Source organism: Prosopis cineraria, unplaced genomic scaffold, assembly GCF_029017545.1.
Source record: "Prosopis cineraria cultivar Desert tree isolate PC_DT_omini unplaced genomic scaffold, ASM2901754v1 PC14, whole genome shotgun sequence".
Lineage (NCBI taxonomy): Eukaryota > Viridiplantae > Streptophyta > Magnoliopsida > Fabales > Fabaceae > Prosopis > Prosopis cineraria.
The window spans coordinates 1509861-1530971 of NW_026555345.1; the positions used below are offsets into that span (position 1 = coordinate 1509861).

General features: G+C 30.9%; 1 protein-coding gene across 2 annotated transcripts; it reads left to right on the top strand.

Moving 5' to 3' along the window:
* Window positions 1-12861: 12861 nt before the first annotated feature.
* Window positions 12862-21111, top strand: LOC129292145 (protein DETOXIFICATION 46, chloroplastic-like). Of its 2 annotated transcripts, XM_054929677.1 has the most exons (14): window positions 12883-13445; window positions 13578-13672; window positions 14000-14108; window positions 15519-15574; window positions 15770-15825; window positions 16802-16940; window positions 17044-17181; window positions 17268-17336; window positions 17735-17845; window positions 18051-18179; window positions 18747-18824; window positions 20559-20630; window positions 20720-20782; window positions 20868-21111. In XM_054929677.1, exons 1-14 carry the CDS (start codon window positions 13004-13006, stop codon window positions 20964-20966), a joined length of 1656 nt encoding a protein of 551 aa, XP_054785652.1. In that variant the 5' UTR covers window positions 12883-13003; the 3' UTR covers window positions 20967-21111. The 2 variants fall into 2 exon arrangements, with proteins under 2 accessions (XP_054785653.1, XP_054785652.1); XM_054929678.1 differs by lacking the exons at window positions 20559-20630; window positions 20720-20782; window positions 20868-21111 and adding an exon at window positions 20129-20552 and having other exon boundaries at window positions 12862-13445.

Below are 21111 nucleotides of genomic sequence, written 5' to 3' on the forward strand. Positions count from 1 at the left end.
TGCCAAACACAACACTCAAATCTAATGCCAATAGTACAAGGAAATAATGATCATCATTTAATTCGTGAGTTTTGAAGAGAAGTGGGAGAGCATTATATAGAACTAACAGGTCTCTCAGTCTTCCTGGAAAAAATTGATTTCATTGTAGTTCGTTGTTTGCAGATCAGATCTGCCAGACAAAGCGTTCTGCGCGTGTTCACTTGAATATTTCTCCGACACTCAAGTCAACCTCTGTAATATATTCGCTGAGGATTTCAAATATTCTGTTTCCTTTCATTTATTGATTTAATTGTCCCTTCTATATTGATCATAAGTTTCAACTATATGTATCACTCGTCTCAAATATATAAGTCACAACTATTTACCTTATACATAATAAAAAATAAGTAGTGACATGTTAGTTTTTCGATGGTTTCAAATTGAAGCAATTTTTTTTTTCAAGTCTGTCCTTGATAATTAATGTTTTTCAGCACTTTGTACTTGTTGATTTCCAAAATAAGTATATTTATAAAAGTGAAGAATGAATAGGGGGTGATATTTATGAAAAATAAACATTCATAAGAGTGACTCAATTAATTATTTCACTACTACAAAATACCCCCTTACTTGATAATTTTTTTAGAAATTATTTGACGGTTTTTAACCATCAAATAATGGGGCGCTATATATTTATTTGACGGTTAAAAACCGTCAAATATTTTAGAGATTATTTGACGGTTATTTCAAAATAACCGTCAAGTAATCACTTAAACATTATCATATACTACAACAATATACTTGATGGTTATTTAAAATAATCATCAAGTATTTAGTAATATTTGACGGTTATTTTGTAACAAGTGTCAAATATGTTTTCACAAATTTTGTGTGCCAAATACTTAACAGTTATTTTATAATAACCGTCAAGTAAATTTATACTTGACGTTTCTTTCTAAATAATCATTAAGTATTTATGATGTATTTTTTTAAAAGTTAAAAAGCAGCTCCCTGTAAATACAAATCAATCAAATATATTTATATCAGCCAACCAACAATAAAAAACAATTGAATCATTATTTATATTGAAATTCAAATATCTTTAATTTATCTTATATCTACCTATACTCTAAACCTGATGTCATAAAAAAAAATTATAACTTTACCTACTTTATAATTTAAAATTTTAAAATTAATTGGCCTCAGACATAAAATTGATCAAAAAAAATAAATAAATGTGTATGCATAAACTAATTAGGCCTAACCACTGTTGCTATCCACATGTTAAACATGGCCTGAGCTACCTCTTCAAGAGTTTCCTCCATATGTGCAGCTGCATACCGAACACAGTAAGCATCCTTGAAGTATTGTATGCAAAGAGCTACAACAAATTCAAGTTAATAGCTATCTAACAAAAGCTGTTAAAATTTATAATTTAAGTGTAACTAAATTTAATATATACCTCTTTAGGTAATGTGGTAGGGGCATGGGTGATAATGTCCTTCAAGAATTTCATCAAGCAATAGCCACAGTCATTGCTCTGATCTGGCTGGAGTGGACACTGTGAAAAAAAAATCACATATCAATAAAATAATAGTTAAAAAGCTATGGTTTGTTAATTAAAAACTCAGTCTATTAGATTTACCTTAATTGTGACCCATATCTCACAAGAGTCCAATACCCTTAAGCTAGGGGACAAGGTCTTGTTGGTCGTAGTACGATACAAGACCACAACTCTAAGAAGGAAATAAAGAATAAATGTTAGAAATTCAATATATATAGATATTAAAATAACAATTGATAAAAATTCAACTTATTTATTAAAAAGTTCTATCATATCTAGCCTGTTACATGGTTCTTCATTAAGAGGATTGAGATACCAAATTTTTGAAGCAACAGGGTTAACCACAATAAGCATCCAGTGCCCCTTAATAAGAAATAATAAGTATTATCAAATAAGTAAATATAAAAAATATTTACCTGTATCAAAAGTAGTTAGAAAGTGGCTTACCCTTGACAGTAAGGAGCAAGAAATAAAGTATCATTACTTGTTCCCCTATCCTTAAATTGATCTAAAAGCTACCTAACTTGATCTTTAAGAGCTTCCTTTGTAATTCTATTATAGGTAGAGACATCGTGGGTATTAATTAGCTTGAATCTCGACTCAAGGCCACTAGGAACCACAAATGAGATATAAATGTGGCTTAGGTGAAAAAATAATCAGGTTAATACACGCGCGTGCACACATACATATATATAATTTAAGTAATTAACTGAACATTATCGAAGAAATACCTCATGTAGAAGCTCATCAGACTAGTACTAGCCATTTCGTGCTTGAGAATTTCATTTAAAATTTCATCCCGGACAACTTTAAATAAGCCCGATCTTCCATACAGCCCATCATCAAAACTAATGATATCCCCAATCGTAACTTGACGAGCCATCCTCGTAGCCATCACATATGTCTTAAGAGAGGCACGATATTTGTATTCTACAGCTGGCACCGGTGCTGCTGGATATTGCAAAACTGTGGTTGACTCTTTGGTATGGCCCGACTTACCTTTTAGCTTGCTTTTCCTTCTCAGCTGCATAACAAAAAAGTTAGATATTTATAATTATATTATAAAATTATAAATAACTGTTTAAACCATACCTTTTTCTTTGGAGGCAATGGGTCCTTTACCGGCTTTAGTGTTACCACTATTACAAGGCAGCTAGGCCATATAACAAAGCTCCCTACTGCTTCCCCCACCGTCTATGCTTTATCAGTAGGAACAGGCAATGGATAGTTGGGGTCAATGGCAACAAGTAGAGAAACTCTAACACAGTCGGGCAGGAGGGGATGATTATGGATCGTGTCCCCAAAAATGTTGTACACACGTCCTATTGCAACCACTCTATGTTCAGGAGTATCTGCCAAACAATTGCAATCGTTCTCACCCTAATTAAACAAACAATGACAATCAATTTTTAAAATAAAAATAATTAGAAAAATTCATAAGATAAAACATATTATCTCAGGTAGTTTTTCTGAGGGGGACTGTGTAGCTATCTTTCTGATTAAGGCTAATATCACCTAAAGTCCTCCTAAGGACTTGCCCTTTCAACAACGTGTCAATTAATGCTGCATGGGCTAGTAGTTGTTGCTTTATAACGGCTTGCTCTTCTCTCAGCTTTTGGCCCTCATACGAAGAAGTTGATGCTCGCTTTTTTATATTGCCAAAATATTGCTTCTTCATGACTCCAAAGCTGACACCCCTGACACAACTAGGGTGGTCAGCAGTTCCCAATATCCTAGCCAAGATATCTTTATCCTCATGAAGGTTGCCTTGTGAGACTTCCTGAGAGATGGAACCCTGTATAGAGTAAATATAATTAGTTTGGATATTCATAATTAATTATTAAGTAGTAGATAAATGTAATACTTACAATCTTTTCAGTAACCTTCTTCACGCAGGGGTTGTCAATAATTCCTTCTTTATTAGTACGTGTCGATGCCCGGAGCTTATGGTGAGATATGTTAACCTCTGATCCCTCCTCCTCTTATTGTTTCTACTCAATGCCTGCTTACCCCAACCTCCCTGCTCTATAAGGATATTCGTTATTCACTACTCTCTCCTTATTTTGTATACTTAATTCCTTGACAAGTTAATAACAAAAATTTTTGTTAGTACATACACATATAATCAATAAATAACACCAAACTTAAAATTTAAGAAACATTAATACCTTAAATTCTTTCTCATGCCGTGAGGCAACAAAAGCATCCCAATCCTCTTGTTTTACCAAAGGCTATAATAAGGGAGAAACTCGAGCTACAAATTCAGCATCAGGATCTTTCAAATATTTTTGTATGATGAAATATCTGAAAGACCGTAGTGTCCTCCCAGCCTTTTGTAGGACAAAATCTTGCCTACTCTCATCAATGTCAAATCCTGATTGCAAAATAAAATAAACAACATATCAGATGCATTAATTTTAAAAATAGTTTATACCAAAATATACTTAGTAAAATGTAACTTACTGCTACAATATCCCAAATAAGAGCCTTTGTGGTCTCATCTACTTTGCGCCATGATTTTACCATGATAGACACAGTAGTCTTTGTCACCACCCCAATATAACTTATGAATTTTGAGGATTTAATTGCTTGCCCTTTCTTGTTCCATTGCACATCAATTTTTTTTCCTGCAACTTTTGTTTTTGTCACCTCTTCCATTATTATTAGGCCCTATTGAATGTTATTGTATTCCTACTCTAGCTTTTTCTGTGTACTTAAAACCACAGTCAAATTTGTAGCTAGAATTAATGGAGGGGTATCAATAGACTCGCTATCAGAAGCCATTTATCTGTAAAGGAAGACAATTAAATCAAACATTAAATAACTTAAACAAAATTCACATAATTAATTCAAACATTAATCAACTTAAATAAAAAGAACACAATTAATTCAAACATTAATCAACTTAAACGAACACAATTAATCAACTTAAATAAAAAATTTCATCACTTAAGTTCTTATATAACTTAATTATACTCAATCAAGTTACCCAACAATAATTGATATAAAAATTTTATCCCAAAAAATTTGGCAGCATAATAGCTTAAAAAAAAGAGTTTTCAGGTTTTGAACCCTCTCTTTATTCAAAAATTTTCTCATTCACAAGTTCTCATATAATATTTATACCCAATCAAATTATCGATAGCAACAATTAATACAAAAATTTTGCCCTATAAATTCAATATAACTCAATCATATCTAATCAAGTTATTCAACAACAAAATTAATCACCATTACCACAACAAGGGAAGCAAGCAAATTTTCAACAAATTCATACAATGCCCAACAGTAAATTAATTTTCATATAATCTTAAATTTAATTTCATAACTAACAAAAAACTGAAAACAAAGCCTATATACATTCAATCACAAATCATAGTTCTAATGAACAAAAAATTCATATTCCAATTGCTAATTTTAATTAACTCGCTAATTACAATCAATTGATAACAATATCACAAAGAAGAAAGATAGGCCAACTTACTTAAGAGAGGTAGAGGACGAGGATGAAGAAGAAGAGTAGGGGAAGGAGGAAAGAAGCAACTCGTGTTTTGCACTGTTGAAAAGCAAGTAGGGGAATTTAAAGTTAGATTTACCCCAAATACTAAACCCAAAAATAAATTAAACAGATGAAGGATAAATTAAACTTACATAAACAACCCACAAACCTCAAAAAATGAAACCCACGAGCAAAACTCAAGAAGAATTGAGTCTAAATCTGTGTTTTTGGGCAGTTTCAGTGAAGAAAAATGATTTTCGAGCACTTTGGCTGTGTTTTCGAAAACGTTCAAGTTGCAAAAATGTGAAAATAAAATATTTTAGAGCATAAATTTAAGTATTCCTTACTTAACGCTTGTTATTAAATAACTGTTAAATAAAATATAGACACACTTGACGGTTATTAATAAACAAGCGTTAAGTAAGTAAGTTTTTTATTTTTCCTTTTAAACCATATATTTAACGCTTTTTTACAAATAATAGTTAAAAAGGTAATACTTGATAATTATTTCATAACAACCGTTTAGTATTCATTATTTGACGTTTGTTATTAAACAACCGTCAAATAAAATGTAGACATATTTGACGGTTATTAATAAACAAACGTCAAGTAATTAATTTTTTTATTTTTTTCTTTTAAACCATATATTTGACACTTTTTTATAAATAATCGTCAAGTACTTCAAAATATACTTGACGGTTATTAGCAAACAAGTGTCAAATATATTTATAAAAAAATTAAATCTAGGATGCAGATATATTTAACAATTACGCTAATATAACCGTCAAATATATATTTGACAGTTGTTTTGAAATAACCGTCAAGTATTTATCACATTTTTTATTTATCATTTTACACTTATAATCGTCAAATATAAGGCGTTATATTTAGCTTATTTTGTTGTAGTGTTTGTCTAGTTTTCAATTTACATCTTGTAAAAGTTTATTTGAGAGATTTAAGTGTTTGTTGAATTTAATAAAAATATATTTTAAATATAATTTGAATGTATTTTTAAGAATTATCAAAACAGGTTATAAGACTTTTAAAAAATGACTTGTGGCATGTACAATATATTATATATTGATTAGAGTGCTACATCCACGAGAATTGATTTGCTTTCACTATTTTTATATTTTTAAATTTTAAGTCAAAAGCGTGTTTCTTTCTGTTGTTTTCTACGTATAGATAAATGATGCTGCTGCTCCTGCTCCATCTAAATACTTATATGAAACTATAGAATCTTGACCGATCCATTAAAGTTGTTAATACAATTCTGTGAACACACCAACTTAGCTGTACCGTTTAATAATTGATTAAATGAGATAATCAAATCTTACTTTATATTGTCTCGCTATAGGCTATAGTTTATGGCTCCAATGCGACACTAAGTTCCATGAATATTGCGAATCTTTTCATTGATATATATATATATATATATATATATATGTAAAAGAATGTGTCTGCCTTACCTTAGCTAGTTACTCACCATCTGAATAATTGTTTTAAAATTTTTCTTTTGTTAAAACTTACTTTGGTAACAAATTTAAATAGTTTAGGTTAATTAATTAATAATTAAACTTTTGTTAGAATCATCATTTATTTTAATATTCAAAATTTAATTAATCTTCAAAATTATACTAAAAATGACAATTAACATATTTTCGTGTGTAACTCATCTTTCACTATTATTAAGAATAAGAGAGACACAAGATCACATAGAATTACGATGAATAATGACCATATCCATCACTGCAACATATATATCTTGATCAAGATTTTATTTAGAATTTCAACAACAAAGAGTTTTAATTAGAAGAGATGAAAATGAAATATGACGCATATGTGTTTTATATTTTAATAAAAGTATATACAATGCGAAACCAGAACAAAACAATTATCTTCTTGTGCTGATTGGAAGACCCACTGATGAAGATGGAGGGAGAACGTGGACGGTAACAAAGGTAGCATAATGCTTCGCATGATTAATAAAAAATACTAATTTTAGAGAAAATTATTCTAAAGAACCTATACAGGTAAACTAATACCTGGGTCATATTATAAAAATTAAAAACCAGAATCATATTAAGGGCCAGAAAAATATCATCCTTACTTGTAAATGGGAAAAAGTACACTTGGCAATTGTGTTTTTTTTTTCAACGGATATATAAGAGGAATATTGAAATTCTGTCATTGTGTTGGTCCGCCGAAATGATTTTCTCGCCACGTATATAATTCTGAACTAGTTAGATAGGAGGCAAGCAGATTCTGGTATTGTTATAAAACTTGCGCGTGAATCGTGCGGTTTTGAAGACGATTGGACCACATATTTGTCTTGTGAGGATTTGGTTCTCATCATGTTGACTCTTTCTCTGGATCCGTGACATTTTTCTAAAGTAAAAACCGGGATACATTTTCTGTTTTCTTTTTCTTTCTTTCTTCCAGATCTTCTTGTTGATAAATTTAATAATGATAAGAATGTAAAATTGTTTTTAGAAAAAATTAATGTTTTGGTTATTATCATTTTGATTTAATTATAGTTCAGTCTTTAAATTTTAACTCATTATAATTCAATTTCTAAAATTTTAACTCTATTATAAATTAGTCTCTAAACTTTATCTTCTGTAATTTAATTCCTGAAGTTTTATCTTCTTAAATATTAATTTTTATATTTTAAAAAATAAAATTAAAAAGATTAAAAATATTTTAAAATTTATTAGTAATATTTTAAATAATTAAATCATTTTAATCTTTGTAACTATTATAAATATTAAAAGTTTAAAATATTTTTAATCTTTATAATTTTATTTTTTTAAAATATAGGGACCAATTAAGAGGTTGAAATTTCATAGATACAAGAGACAAAATTCAGGGACTTATTTATCGTCAAGTCAAAACTTTAGAAAATGATTTATAATGAGTCAAAGTTAAAGGATTAAGTTATAACTAAATTAAAATTATAAGAATTAAATGATTAATTTTTTTATTTTTAATTATTCTGCTGAGGATGTGAACTTTTATTTTCTGTCAATATCATTCGCAACCATTTCTTTTTCATCCTACATATTTGTTGTCGGTTTCTCAAATAATTAGAAAAACCAGTATTGGTTGTGCAGAGTAGCAAAGTGGTCCACTTGTTTCTAAGGTAGCATTTGGTTTTTAAATTTTAAATTTTAAATTTTATATTTTAAATCTTACATTTAAAATTTATGTATTTAAAATCCTTTCTTTGGACGATTTTAAAAAAATAAAATTAAAAAAAGATATGAGATGAGATCAAAAAAATGAAAAATTGAAAATGGTGAGTTTAATTATATTTTTCAATTAATAAGAGACAAAAAAAAATATGAGAGTTATGGAGGCATTAGTCATAAAAATTCAAAGAAAACAGGGTGTTTGAAGTAATTGAAATTTCAAATTATTCAGGTATAAGAAGAATTTAAAATTACAGAGGAAATGTAATAAGATATATATCAAATTCAAATTCATAAATTTTGCTTATCTAAATAAAGGATTTGTTTCAAATTTAAATCCACATCAATTCAGACACATCATATTATCTCAAGAGAATAGCATCTTGGAAGGCTAAGTTATTATCTCAAGTTTCAAGGCTAATTTTGATCAAATCTATGCTTCCAGCTTCTAATATTTACATTATTTCTTGTTTTAAGCTCCTTTAATGGTTATGTAATCAGATCAATTTAAAATTAATAGATTTTTTTTTGGAGAATTATTAGTGATCATATGAAAAATAACCATCTTGTCAAAAGGATGTTCTTTTCAACCCAAGCCTTGGATTAAGAAAAACTAGTCTTGTGAATACTAGCTTTTTGGCTAGACAAATTTGGAGGGTGATGACAATAGAGATTCATTCTCTTATTGGCAATACTTTGCAGCTCAAGTGTTGCTCCAACTTTGATGTCTCTTGTTTTAAATTACCCTATAATGCTTCATGGCATTGGAAAGGCATCTACAAGGCTGTGAATATTGTTAAAAAACATCTCCATTGGAAAGATGGTAATGGAAACACTGATTCTCTTACTTATACTTATTGGTAAAAACCTATTCAGCTCAATCTTTTTAAGGGTATGCTTTTAAGGTATTTGATCTTATTAAAAATCCCCATCCTTGGACTATTTCTTGCTAGAATAGTTTGATGGTCAAAGTTTTGTATGATGAAGAATTTGCTAAGTCCATACTCAGCACTCCAATATCATGCATTGATAAAAAGGACAAACTCATATAGGGCACTGGCCAATGTTCGACTAAAAGAGGGCTTCACTAGGCTAGCACTTGTTACAATAACTAATCCTTATGCAAATGATTGTATTTGGGATTTTCTTTGAAAATTGCATTTGCCTCATAAGACTTTGATGTTCATTTGGAAGCTAATACATAATGCTATTCCTATAGGTGATATTTTAAATTCTCACCATTTGAATAGCATATAGCTTTGTGTTTTCGGCTGTTACGCCCAGGAAACCATAGATCATCTCTTCTATGAATATTCACTCATTAAAACTATTTTGTTTGGCATTGTCTATCAAATCTATATTCATTATAAAGATTGGTCTCTCTCAATGAATTTTAAATTTTAAAAGTTTGGTATCAAAACTAAGAAATAGAGTTGTTAAAAAGTATTTTCCTCTTACTCCATTAAATTTGATGATTCAAGGATCTTATCTTTCATCAGAATAAGAAAAGGTTAGCTTAATCTTTCATTCAAGATTTCGAGCAATGTTTGTTTGTTTTTATTATATAAGCTTGTAATTGGAAACATGTTAACAATTTAGATCTTTCAAGGCATAATATACAGAATTCAGAGCATGCAAATGACAAAAGGATTGAAACTTCATTGAATCAATTGCCAAATTGGGAAACTCATATATGCAAGTTCAAGAAAATGAAGGAATTTTACCGCTTAACAAATATATCCTTGAATGGTACTGTACTTCAACAACTCATCCTTTATGGTGCAAGTCTGATAGCATCGGACATCTTCTTGGTGGTCAGTCTTCGCAGTTTACTTCATTGGATCTATAGCTTTGAAATCATTAGGATTTTTCTATTAAGCTTGAAAATTTGATGCTAAATCTTGACACAGAAAATTTACTGCCTCCTTTTGGTCAGAGTATAGTTTATCAAGACATAAAGCTTTTTTCGCATGTGACTTTCCTAAAATGTGGTCCTAGTTATCCTGACCACAACTTGTCATTTTTCCCCCCTTTTGCTGTTAAGCTTTGAATTGTTTGACTTTGTTAATTCGTTTTAGCATGTTAATATAATTTCTCTTTTATTAAAAAACCCCATAATTTTAAAATTATTTCTCTAGTATTTCTATCAAAATAAAACAAAAAAGACAAATATATAAAAACCGCTTCCTTTTTTTTTGTTAAAAAATTATCAAGTGGGGCTAGAGCAGCTATCAAGGGATGGGCTTTCCGAGCCTGAAGTATAGAGTCCCATAGTCAAATGCCAATTATTCATAGCCATGATCTCTCGTTTTTTTTTTTTTTTGATGTAATAAGATTATCAAATTTCACTTTCAAAAAATTAATTGATTATTTTCAAGCCAATATCTTTTTGTAAATTATTTTTATTCAATAAAGTATGTTATTTAAAAATAAATATAAAGTGATTTGTTTATTAAAAATATTTTTTAAAAAGTATTAATTATATTTTAAAATATTAAAAATACTTTATATTTGTTCAACATTCAACTTTTTAAAAATTATTTTATATTTTTTAATGAAAAAAAAATTTAATAAGTTATTTTGTAAATATCCTTCTAACCACATCTTGATATAATGTGAAGGTATTTAAAATAGTATTAGTTAATGTATTGAAAATTAAACAAATCAATACAGTAGATCAAAGGTTATTGATTCAGTTAGATTAGTCTTAATTAAAATAACGTAATCTAATTTATATACATAAAAATATTCATAGTTCAATATAAAAAAAGAATATTTAAATAAAAAAGCATGAGTTCAGCTCAAATAACTCAACGAAAGTTCAATAAAAAGAGAAAAATCATACACATGTCAATACAATTCCAACAAAAAAAACAATAAAATCCCAATAAAAAATTAAATAATTTTGCTTAAATAACCTAATAAAAATTTAATACAAAGGGGATTGATCTTTATCACAACTAATATTTAAAGATTATTCTGTAATCTATTTTTCATATATTTCTTACATAATTTTCTCATAATGTCTAAATTTATCAAATATATTATTAAAATAAATGCATTGTAATGGACTGAATTGACTCATCAAGTTACAATTAGCAAGTTGATCAAGTTGGTTTGGGTTAATATTACTCGAGATTATGTTATAAACTAGATTGGCCAATAAGTTGATACATTAGATTATCGATTGAATTGGCCAGTCTAGTTGTTCATTCATGGGTAGTGATGAATAAAAATAGAAATAATGTAAATTTATAAGTTTATTGTTTTAATTAGCTAGTTATCTTGATTTTAGTAAAGTAATTTAAGACAACTTATATATAATCGAATAGCATAAATATCAATAATATCATTTTCCTCCCAGATGAACCAAATCCATTTTCTTTCATTTTCTTCTTCTCCACCCACTCCACTCCTCCACACTCTCACGTTCTTTCAACAAAAACAACGTTGCATTATACAACTTCCTCGGGAATCATACTACATAATTGTCTTGTAAGGATTTGGTTTTAGTTAAAATAAAGCCTAAAATACATTTTTTTTATTCTATTTTCTTTCCTTTTCTTCTTCTTCTTCTAGATACTCGCTTCATTCTTAGTATAACATATTTAATGAAGGGGGGAAAATGGAACGGATCGGATGGAGCAACAATTAATGGACATAATTAAAACTATGCACGCCTGTCAATCTTGTGCGTAAATGGCTTATCCGTCCGGCGAATCAACGAAGCATAGAGATCACAATTCTCAATCTCTGGTATGACATTTTGTTTGGGGGTGAACAATAAATATTTAGATGTGTCAGAGATGTTAAATATCAATTAATAACAAAAAAGTTTTAAGTTTCATTATCACAATTCATTTGAATGTAAAAGATACTCAAGATTTGATAGAACAATTATTTTTTATTTTTATTGAAATGTGAAAAGATTATAAGTTTAAATTGAAGGTAAAAATTAATTGTTAAATCTAAAAAGTTATAGAATGCGAGTTTTTGTTGAGTGTTGACTGTCTTTCTTCTGTGTTTTTATATTTTATTTATAGTGTCAGAGTGATGTAGCCTTTCTCTTAAGACTTAGAACGTTCTGCCGAAGAATCAAGTATCTCGCGAAACTCATGACACGGTCTTTACTTAGTGTTTTTCATTTTTAATAATCAGCCCGTCTCACCTAGAGGCTGGGGCATGATAATACTGTTCCCGTGGATTTTAGAATCAGTTAGAATCGTATTTCTGTGTACCAACAGTTCAATGTTTGTAATAGGTGAAATTTCAATATGTTTATCTTATCGTAGCCTTCTGTTGAGCTTGAGGTTGGCTTATTTTTTTTAGATTGGCCTTGACTTTTCAGTAACTCAATCTAAGTAATTTTATAACTTATTGATTGATATTTTATATTTTAATCAAAACACATTTAAAAGCAACAAGAAAAGGCATGAAATCCAGCCATCGCAGAGAGGGCATTCTTCGTCAAGTAATCTGCATGAAATCCAGCAACAATACGCTGCTGTTGAGACGACTGAAGTTCGGTTAGGCACGTGCTCGATAACTGCGACCTGGCTATATAAATTAGATAGCCGCGCGGGGGAAGGACACGGTTAGTTGGACGACAATGGACTCGCACTCCCGCCTGAACGACGTCGTTTTCCTCCCCAACCAACCCCCACTGCATTTATTTCGTTTCCTTCACTTAACCCACTTTCTTTCTTGTTCTGCTCCTCCACCAACTCCACTCTCCTCCTCCACACCCTCACGTTCCAACGAAACCATTACACAATGCAGCTCAAATCCCTTTCCCTCCCTTCCCCAATTTCACTTCGAAATCCTAATTTCCGACGATTCTCTCAACCTTCTCTCCACTTCAACTCCTCAGGTTTTCCTCTCAGTTTTCGAATCTCGCCGTTGAAAAGTCGTCATTGTAGCTTACTAAGATCTTTCATTAGAAATGATTATGGAGTTTCTGGAAGCAATTCAGAAGCTCGGAGCAAGTGTAATTGTAGTTCCGAGTCTGTTTCGTGGTCCGAAGATGAACAGGGGGCCGTGGAGTTTGGTACAAGCAAGGGACAGGCATTGACTAATCAGAGCATATTGTCTCAAATAAAGGAGATTATAATGTTTTCTGGACCAGCCACTGGGCTCTGGATCTGTGCGCCGTTGATGAGTCTCATCTCAACCGCTGTGGTTGGTCGAGGAAGCTCAACTGAGCTTGCTGCTTTAGGTAGCCTTTCAAAGTTTCAACTCCTGGAACTTACTCCCTTTTTCTTTTGAATATTTTTTTTACTAATTCGAAATGCTTAATGCTATAGGCAAAGATTGGGATTTAACCTATATTTTTCTTTGTTGTGAGCAGGGCCGGGGACGGTGTTTTGTGATAACATGAATTTGTTATTCATGTTTCTTTCCATTGCAACTTCAAATATGGTTGCTACTTCACTTGCCAAAGGGGTTAGTCATTGGGCCTCTCATGCAACTAGTTTTTAATCGATGTAATGATATGGAGCTATAGCCGAAGTCCTAACAACAAAAACTCACCCTCAGCAGATCATTTTGACCAAAACATACTATTCAAGATGACACTAGTACTGCAATATAATCTTCAATAACGTCTTATTTTATGCCACATTGCTACCCGCTCTATATATTATTTTGTGATGAATTAACTCGCAGCTTCAAGAGTTTAAGCATGTGGTGATTACATGACTTGAATATTCGCTGTTAAATCCTGCAGTGTTCTATACTTTTCACTTGAGATGGTTGAACTAAATGATGCAGGACAAAGACGAAGTGCAGCACCAAATATCGGTTTTGCTTTTTGTTGGCCTAATATGCGGGACATTGATGCTTTTGTTTACACAATTTCTTGGTGGATGGGCGTTAACTGGTAAGTAATCCAGATGTTGTATTCATCCAAGCATGTGTACACATAATATAAGGTTAAGGTGCTTTTTTATCCTAAATTTTTTTGAGGAGCGCTGTTACTATGTACTTGTTTATAAGTAAGACAATTTTCCTCTTAAACTATTTTTTTGAGGAGAAAAAAACACGTCTGTTAGTCCGCCCTTAATTTTGTTGTTTTTTATTGATGTGGCATATACGTGGGGCCACACGTAATAACAAGTAGAGTTTTGACCATGTCCTTTAGTATTAATTTGTCTTTAAACTTTTTTCATAGAAATGTGAGGTACCTTAAAGTTTTTTTTTTATGTTGGACACCCTAAAGTCTTATTAAAATAAAATTTAACAAATATTATTAAAATATTAAATATTTTAATATTTAATAATTTAAATATTCTTATTTATAAATATTCATCCAAAATTTATAAATTATTTTTCAAATATTAATATTTCAAACTAGTATTTCAGAAATTTACAGATGACTTGTAATTTTTAATATATCGATTATATTTTTAATATATATTAAGTTTCTTAAATTTTTTAGATTCTTCTTTATAATTTTTTTGATCAACTAATGGCCTTCTGTCAAAATATTGCATCACCTATGTTTAATATTTTAATATTTTGACATTTTGCAACTTTGTATAAAAACAGAAGGAATGAATCTCTAAATTAACGAATAAACTAAATCTCCAAGTTAATGGAGGGATTTTTTCCCATCTATCCATTATTCTCTTATTAAGTAGCTTTATTCGTAGTACATTAATGGGACAGGCAATATTTTTCAAATAAGCATTTTTGTTGACATGTTGGTCTTGATCTATCATGTTTTTGATAGAGAATATTAAATTTGGGTGGTACAATAGTTTGGAAGAAGATCATTAGTTGACAAAAAAATTATAAATTTTTAAAAAATAATTTATAAATTTCGGGTGAATATTTATAAATAATAATATTGAAATTATTAAATATGAAAATATTTAATATTTTAGCAATGTTTATTAAATTTTATTTTAACAAGATTTTAGGATGACTAGTGCTCCTAAAAAAAGATTTTAGGATGTCCAACATTTCTGAAAAGAGTCTAGAGACAAATTAGCACCAAAAGACATGATTAAAATTCTATCTGTTATTGTGCGTGTGCCTCAAGCACATGCCACGTCAACAGAAAACAACAAATTCAACGGTTGACTAGCAGAAGGGGCATTTTTTTTGCTTCTTAAAAAAATAGTTTAAGAAGAAAATTGTCCCGCTCATCAATACACGGTATCTAGCGCTTTTCAAAAAAAGGTTCAAGAGTAAAAATGTACTTTAACCCTATAACATAAACATCCCTTATTTGCAGAAGTTAATAAATATTTTTGGTGGCAGGAAATTAATAACTTTTTATTTACAGCTTTTACTGGGCCAAAAAATGTGCAAATTGTACCTGCGGCCAGCAAATATGTTCAGGTCTTCACCGGTGATTTCCTTGTCTATTAATTTGGGGAGTTTAGTCACTAAGAATCTAAGATCATATAATTTTAGGGTGGTAACATATACCTCTCATTCATATCTTTCGACCTATAGCTTGATAGTGCATTTCACACCTAATTCTCAGGTTGATTTTCAGATAATTGACTAAAAAAAGAGCATTTATATTGATAGATTCGTGGTTTGGCATGGCCTGCTGTTCTCTATGGACTGGTTGCTCAAAGTGCAAGGTGTGCCTCTTCTCATGTATTATTGTTTTATTGCTTGGAACTATGAAAACATATAAGATTGTTATTTTATAACGATCTTTGAATATTATTTTCACCTATTATAAGATAATGTATCTCAGTTCTCTTCTTATATGCAATGGCCGAAGAGCATTATCTTTGCATGGCGCATCTTTCTTTAGTATTAATCTTCATACAGTGAACTATATGCTTGTGAGTGGACTTTCACTTCTTGTTCAGAAAATGATTTTCAAAATGCCTTCTTTCATGTGTAATTCCTCCTCAAACAGCAATCTGATCAACAAGCACACAATTTTCCATCAAAAATCTCTTTTTTAGGTTAAAGTATATATTTAGTCCTTTAACTTTATATAAGATTTCATTATAGTTCCTTAATTTTATAAAGTGTATTTTTAAACCTTTAACCCTAACATTGTTTGTTTCATCACAAACAATTTTTACATTGAACTTTTAAATATTGATAAAAACTTATTAAATGTTAACATATGAAGTTTAATTTTTTTAAAAATAACAATAATTAGCACAAAAAACAATCATTTAAAATTAACATTATTAGGGTTAAAGGACTAAAAAGATACTTTATAAAATTAATGGACCAAATTAAAATCTTATATACAGTTAGAGGGCCAAAAGCATGTATTGTTTAGGATGTTGAATATATTTTTAATATTTATCAATGGTCCTTTCAGAATAATATGACTTTGTCATTATTATATCTATATCATAATGAAATGTAAAGTCAACCATGAAACTAGGCATCCTATTCTATGAATGGCATGGACTTTAGCAGATTGCATTTTACTGTAATTGTGATGATAATTCAAACTCCTTAATTTAAAAATCGTCATTATCCACAAAGGTGTTCGTTAATAGATGAAGTTTTAGTTATCAAGCATACTGAAATTGTAATTTATGTCGGTATGCTGCATTCTGAGAAAGTTTTTTCTTTGATCATTAGCCTTGGCATGAAAGATTCATGGGGACCTCTGAAGTCTTTGGTCATTGCCAGCGCTGTTAATGGCCTTGGTCATGTAGTCCTGTGCAATTTTCTTCATTATGGTCTTGCAGGTGCAGCATGGTCTACGCTGGCATCCCAAGTATGTCAAATAAATATTTTTAACAAGATCTGGTTGGACATTTTCTTTATTTTTATTCACTTTGTCATTCTTACAATAACCTTGTTCACTGGACTCCTTGCAGATTGTAGCAGCTTATATGATGATTGGAGAACTAAACAAGAAAGGCTACAATTCTTTTGCCATCTCAGTACCATCACCTTCTGAATGTTTGCAAATATTTGGGATTGCCGCTCCTGTATTTGTGACCATGTTCTCAAAGGTTAATTAGGTCTTGCTTGAATCTGTACATCTATTAGTTCCCATGTTGAAGATATGTGCGTCTGAAAATTTTTTTGGTGTTTTCAGGTGGCCTTTTACTCTCTTATAACATATTTTGCTACAGCAATGGGTACTCATACAGTTGCAGCTCACCAGGTTAGCTTTACTCATAAAAGTACTGTTAGGCTGTCTAGGTGTGAATAGAAGTAAGACGATGTGGGAAGTTCCGCAACGGATAAAGTTGAGCTTAATAATTAATATATAATAAAGAGAAAAGATCCATAAACTTGAGCCTTAAGATTTTGAGTTAAGATGTGACGTCTATCTGCTAATCTTGCCCTTCTCTCCCTTCCCCCATTTATGGGTTTTTTATCTTTATTGTATATTAGTTATTAAGTCCAACTTTATTCGATATGGGACTTCTCACATGATCTTATATCCACTCACAACTGAACAACCTAACAAACACTTGTAGTAACTTAATTTATTGCCATAACTTTCTAAGTGTGCAGATCTGTTCAGTTAATATTAACCCTCAATCCACCAACGATTAGGTCATGATTCAAATGTATAGCATGTGCGTGGTATGGGGGGAGCCACTCTCTCAAACTGCACAGTCTTTTATGCCCGAGTTACTATATGGTTTCAACCAAAGTTTGGTAAAGGTTAGTGAAGTTCGAAACTTAAAATGCATGTACAATATCTCACTGCATGCCCTTTTGAGTGTCACTTACAATATCAAACATACAATGTTCTTGATGTAGTTGTCCTCAAGTGAGTATCATATCTTTATATGCTGTGCAACATCTGGCTCTTAAATGGGCTCTGTCTGTTTGTTTATGTCCTCTAAAGGTTTTCAACATTAAACAGGCCCAAAATCTGCTGAAGTCACTACTGATTATCGGAACTTTACTTGGATTGGTAATAGGAACGATTGGAATGTCTGTTCCTTGGTTGTTGCCAAATATTTTTACACCCGATCTTAACGTCATACAAGAGGTTAGATATTCTCAACTTGTGGAGCAATTCTTGTTATTTGCTCTTCATCTTTACAGTAATATGGTGTTTCTCATATTAACAGTATGGGACACACACACACACACACACATGAATAAACCAATCTTTGCTGTTGCATAAGTGCGAGCTTGGAACTGTTGTCACTAAACCATATCATTCTGCTGCTTTGGCAAGGTGATCAGAAACGGCTTTTGTATATGTAACTTGTCAATAAGCTAAACAAGAAGCAAGTAACCTAGTTGCTAGATCATCTTATCCTACATCTGATTTGTGATGCAATTTACTGGCATCAGTCAACTTTGGTGTTGTCGCTTCCAATAAGTGATTCAAAAATTGATTCTATAAAGTCCTGAACGTAGATATATTGGATATTTCTTTATAAATTCCTTATAGACAGGACCATGATGAAAGTATTATTTTATAAGGGGCGCAGTGAAACTTTTAACGTGAGGAAATTTAATATCTACAAAGAATGGAGTTAAATATGAGAATAAAGGACTTCTTATTTTATCTTTAGTGAAACTGAATTTCTATCTTGTGTTGATGCAGATGCACAATGTGTTGTTAATGTTCTTTCTTGCATTATCGGTGGCGCCCTGTACTCATAGCCTTGAGGGTACACTATTGGTATGTTTGACTTTTTTTTTAATGTCATTTATTACTATTAGCGGTGAGCAAAACCGAACCGAAACCAAAAATCAAATCGAATCGAATTGAATTTTGTCTATTTGATTCGGTCTATTTAATTTTTCGGTTCGATTCGTTTTTTTTATCTTAAATATTTTAGTTGATCGGTTTGATTTAGTTAGTAAAATTTAAAATTGAATAGACTGAACCGACCAAATTACATATAATTTATTAATTTATAAATTATATTTAATTTATAAATTATTTTATTTTTATTTTTATTTTTTATTTTAATAAAGAATAAAAAATAATAACATCACTTAAAACTCCATTTTAGTCAGTCACTCTCATCATTAGGTGTTGTGACTGGATTATGGGGCCATTATTTGATCATTGGTGTTTATTTGTGGTTGTATATTTAATTATCTATACCTTTATAATATTTGGGCTTTATGTTATATGGGTGTAATTAGAATGGGCTCATATTGAAAAAAAAATGAATAGAAAAAAAGGTTCAATTTTGTAGTGTTGATTGTTTTAATATTTAAAAAATGAGCCCAATTTTAATAGCCAAATATAAAACCGACAAACCGAATTAACCGGTCGAACTAAATTATTAAATTTCGGTTCAGTTCTTGTTCGGTTTGATTAGCTTGTTCTGTTAGATTTAATTTTTATTTTTAATATTATTTGATCGATCGATTTTATATATTTTAAAATTAAATTAAATCAAACCGATTGATACTCACTCTTAATTACTATCCTCAGAGGTTTGTTTTTTTCCCCCCTCTTTTGGGAGATTAGGGGAGGAAATTAAATACTTTTACCATAGGCTCTAGCTTTTTGGTGAATCCATAGGCTTTATGTTGTATGTACACATAAATGTCAAATAACAGTTCAGACTCGAGCCGTCATTGTGTAGCTTCTATTTCTGGGATATTGTATTAAAGTCACGTCATCGTGTAGCATCCTTTTGAAATTTGAAGATGACCTTAGCTGATTTTTTCTCATTTGCAAAAGAGCCAAATCCCTATTTCAACTTCTGTCACTTACCAAAAAATACCCAATTCACCAGTGTATCAGTGGATTCCGGTCTTACAAAACCTAAATCGTCCTTTTCCAATGCGCACTTCCTAAGGTTTGCACCTCCATTGGTCTTTCCGGGTCTAAAAAGTACTCTGACAAGAAAATTAATTCTCTTGACGTATGTTTACTGCACCAAGGAAAATTGTGCTTCAAGCTTAATGGCACACATGCAATCCGTACTAGCAAGAGCATCTCTCATCATTATTGTAACTGTTCAGATCTTAGATTCAGGATTACTACTTCAGAACCATGCCACAGGATTGCTCATTTCTCTGTATCTTCAAATGCCCGAGGAAGATTTCATCGGCACAAATTGACCTTCAGTTCTGACATCATTGAAGATTTGGATTGTTTTGTTTGCTATTTGTCAACCTCTGTCAGACTGTCAATTGTAGTTTCCCCTCTAGTTGGGAATTACTTTAGGTTCTTAGGATATGGAGGGTATGTTATCGTGTGTTTATTTTAGTTTGTCACATTTGTTATTTCATTAAAAAAGAATCCCTATTTCATCTCTGACGTCCTGCAAATGTCCTGCTTATCTATCCTTATTTTCTTAATAAATTATATATAAATTAAAATCCACACTCAGATATACAGGAACCTTCAGAAAGTGTTTGTTCCAGGGTCATGTTTTTTTTCCATATGCAGGCTGCCAGGGATCTCAAATTTATTAGCTTAACAATGAGTGGATGCTTCGGTCTTGGTGCCCTCTTACTTTTGGTATGTATATATGTACCTATAGATGAATTGTGTCATGAATTCAACTTCGATGCCTTTTGACTTCATGGTCATTTCTTTTTATATTTCAGCTTGTGAGTACCAAAGGATATGGTTTGCCTGGCTCCTGGTGTGTTCTTGTTGGGTTTCAATGGGTAAAGATTGACATATTTAAACAACATTTTTATTTTTTGGTTAACAATTAGATAGAACACTATCTAAATTTGTAGGTCTTTTCAGGCTCGATTCTTCCTTGCTCTGTGGCGTCTTCTCTCTCCTAATGGCATGCTCAACTCCCAGGAAAGCCAGTTTGAATTGGGTAAATTGAAAGCTGCTTAGGTTCAAATTCTTTATTCATGTGCCTACGAGTTTAATGGGACTTGTGTTGAACTAATCACCATCCATTTGATCATTGTCATTTTTTCACCATTTTTTTCCATGGTGCGTGATGCTTGAATTCATAGATGCAGTTTGTTGATTCTCA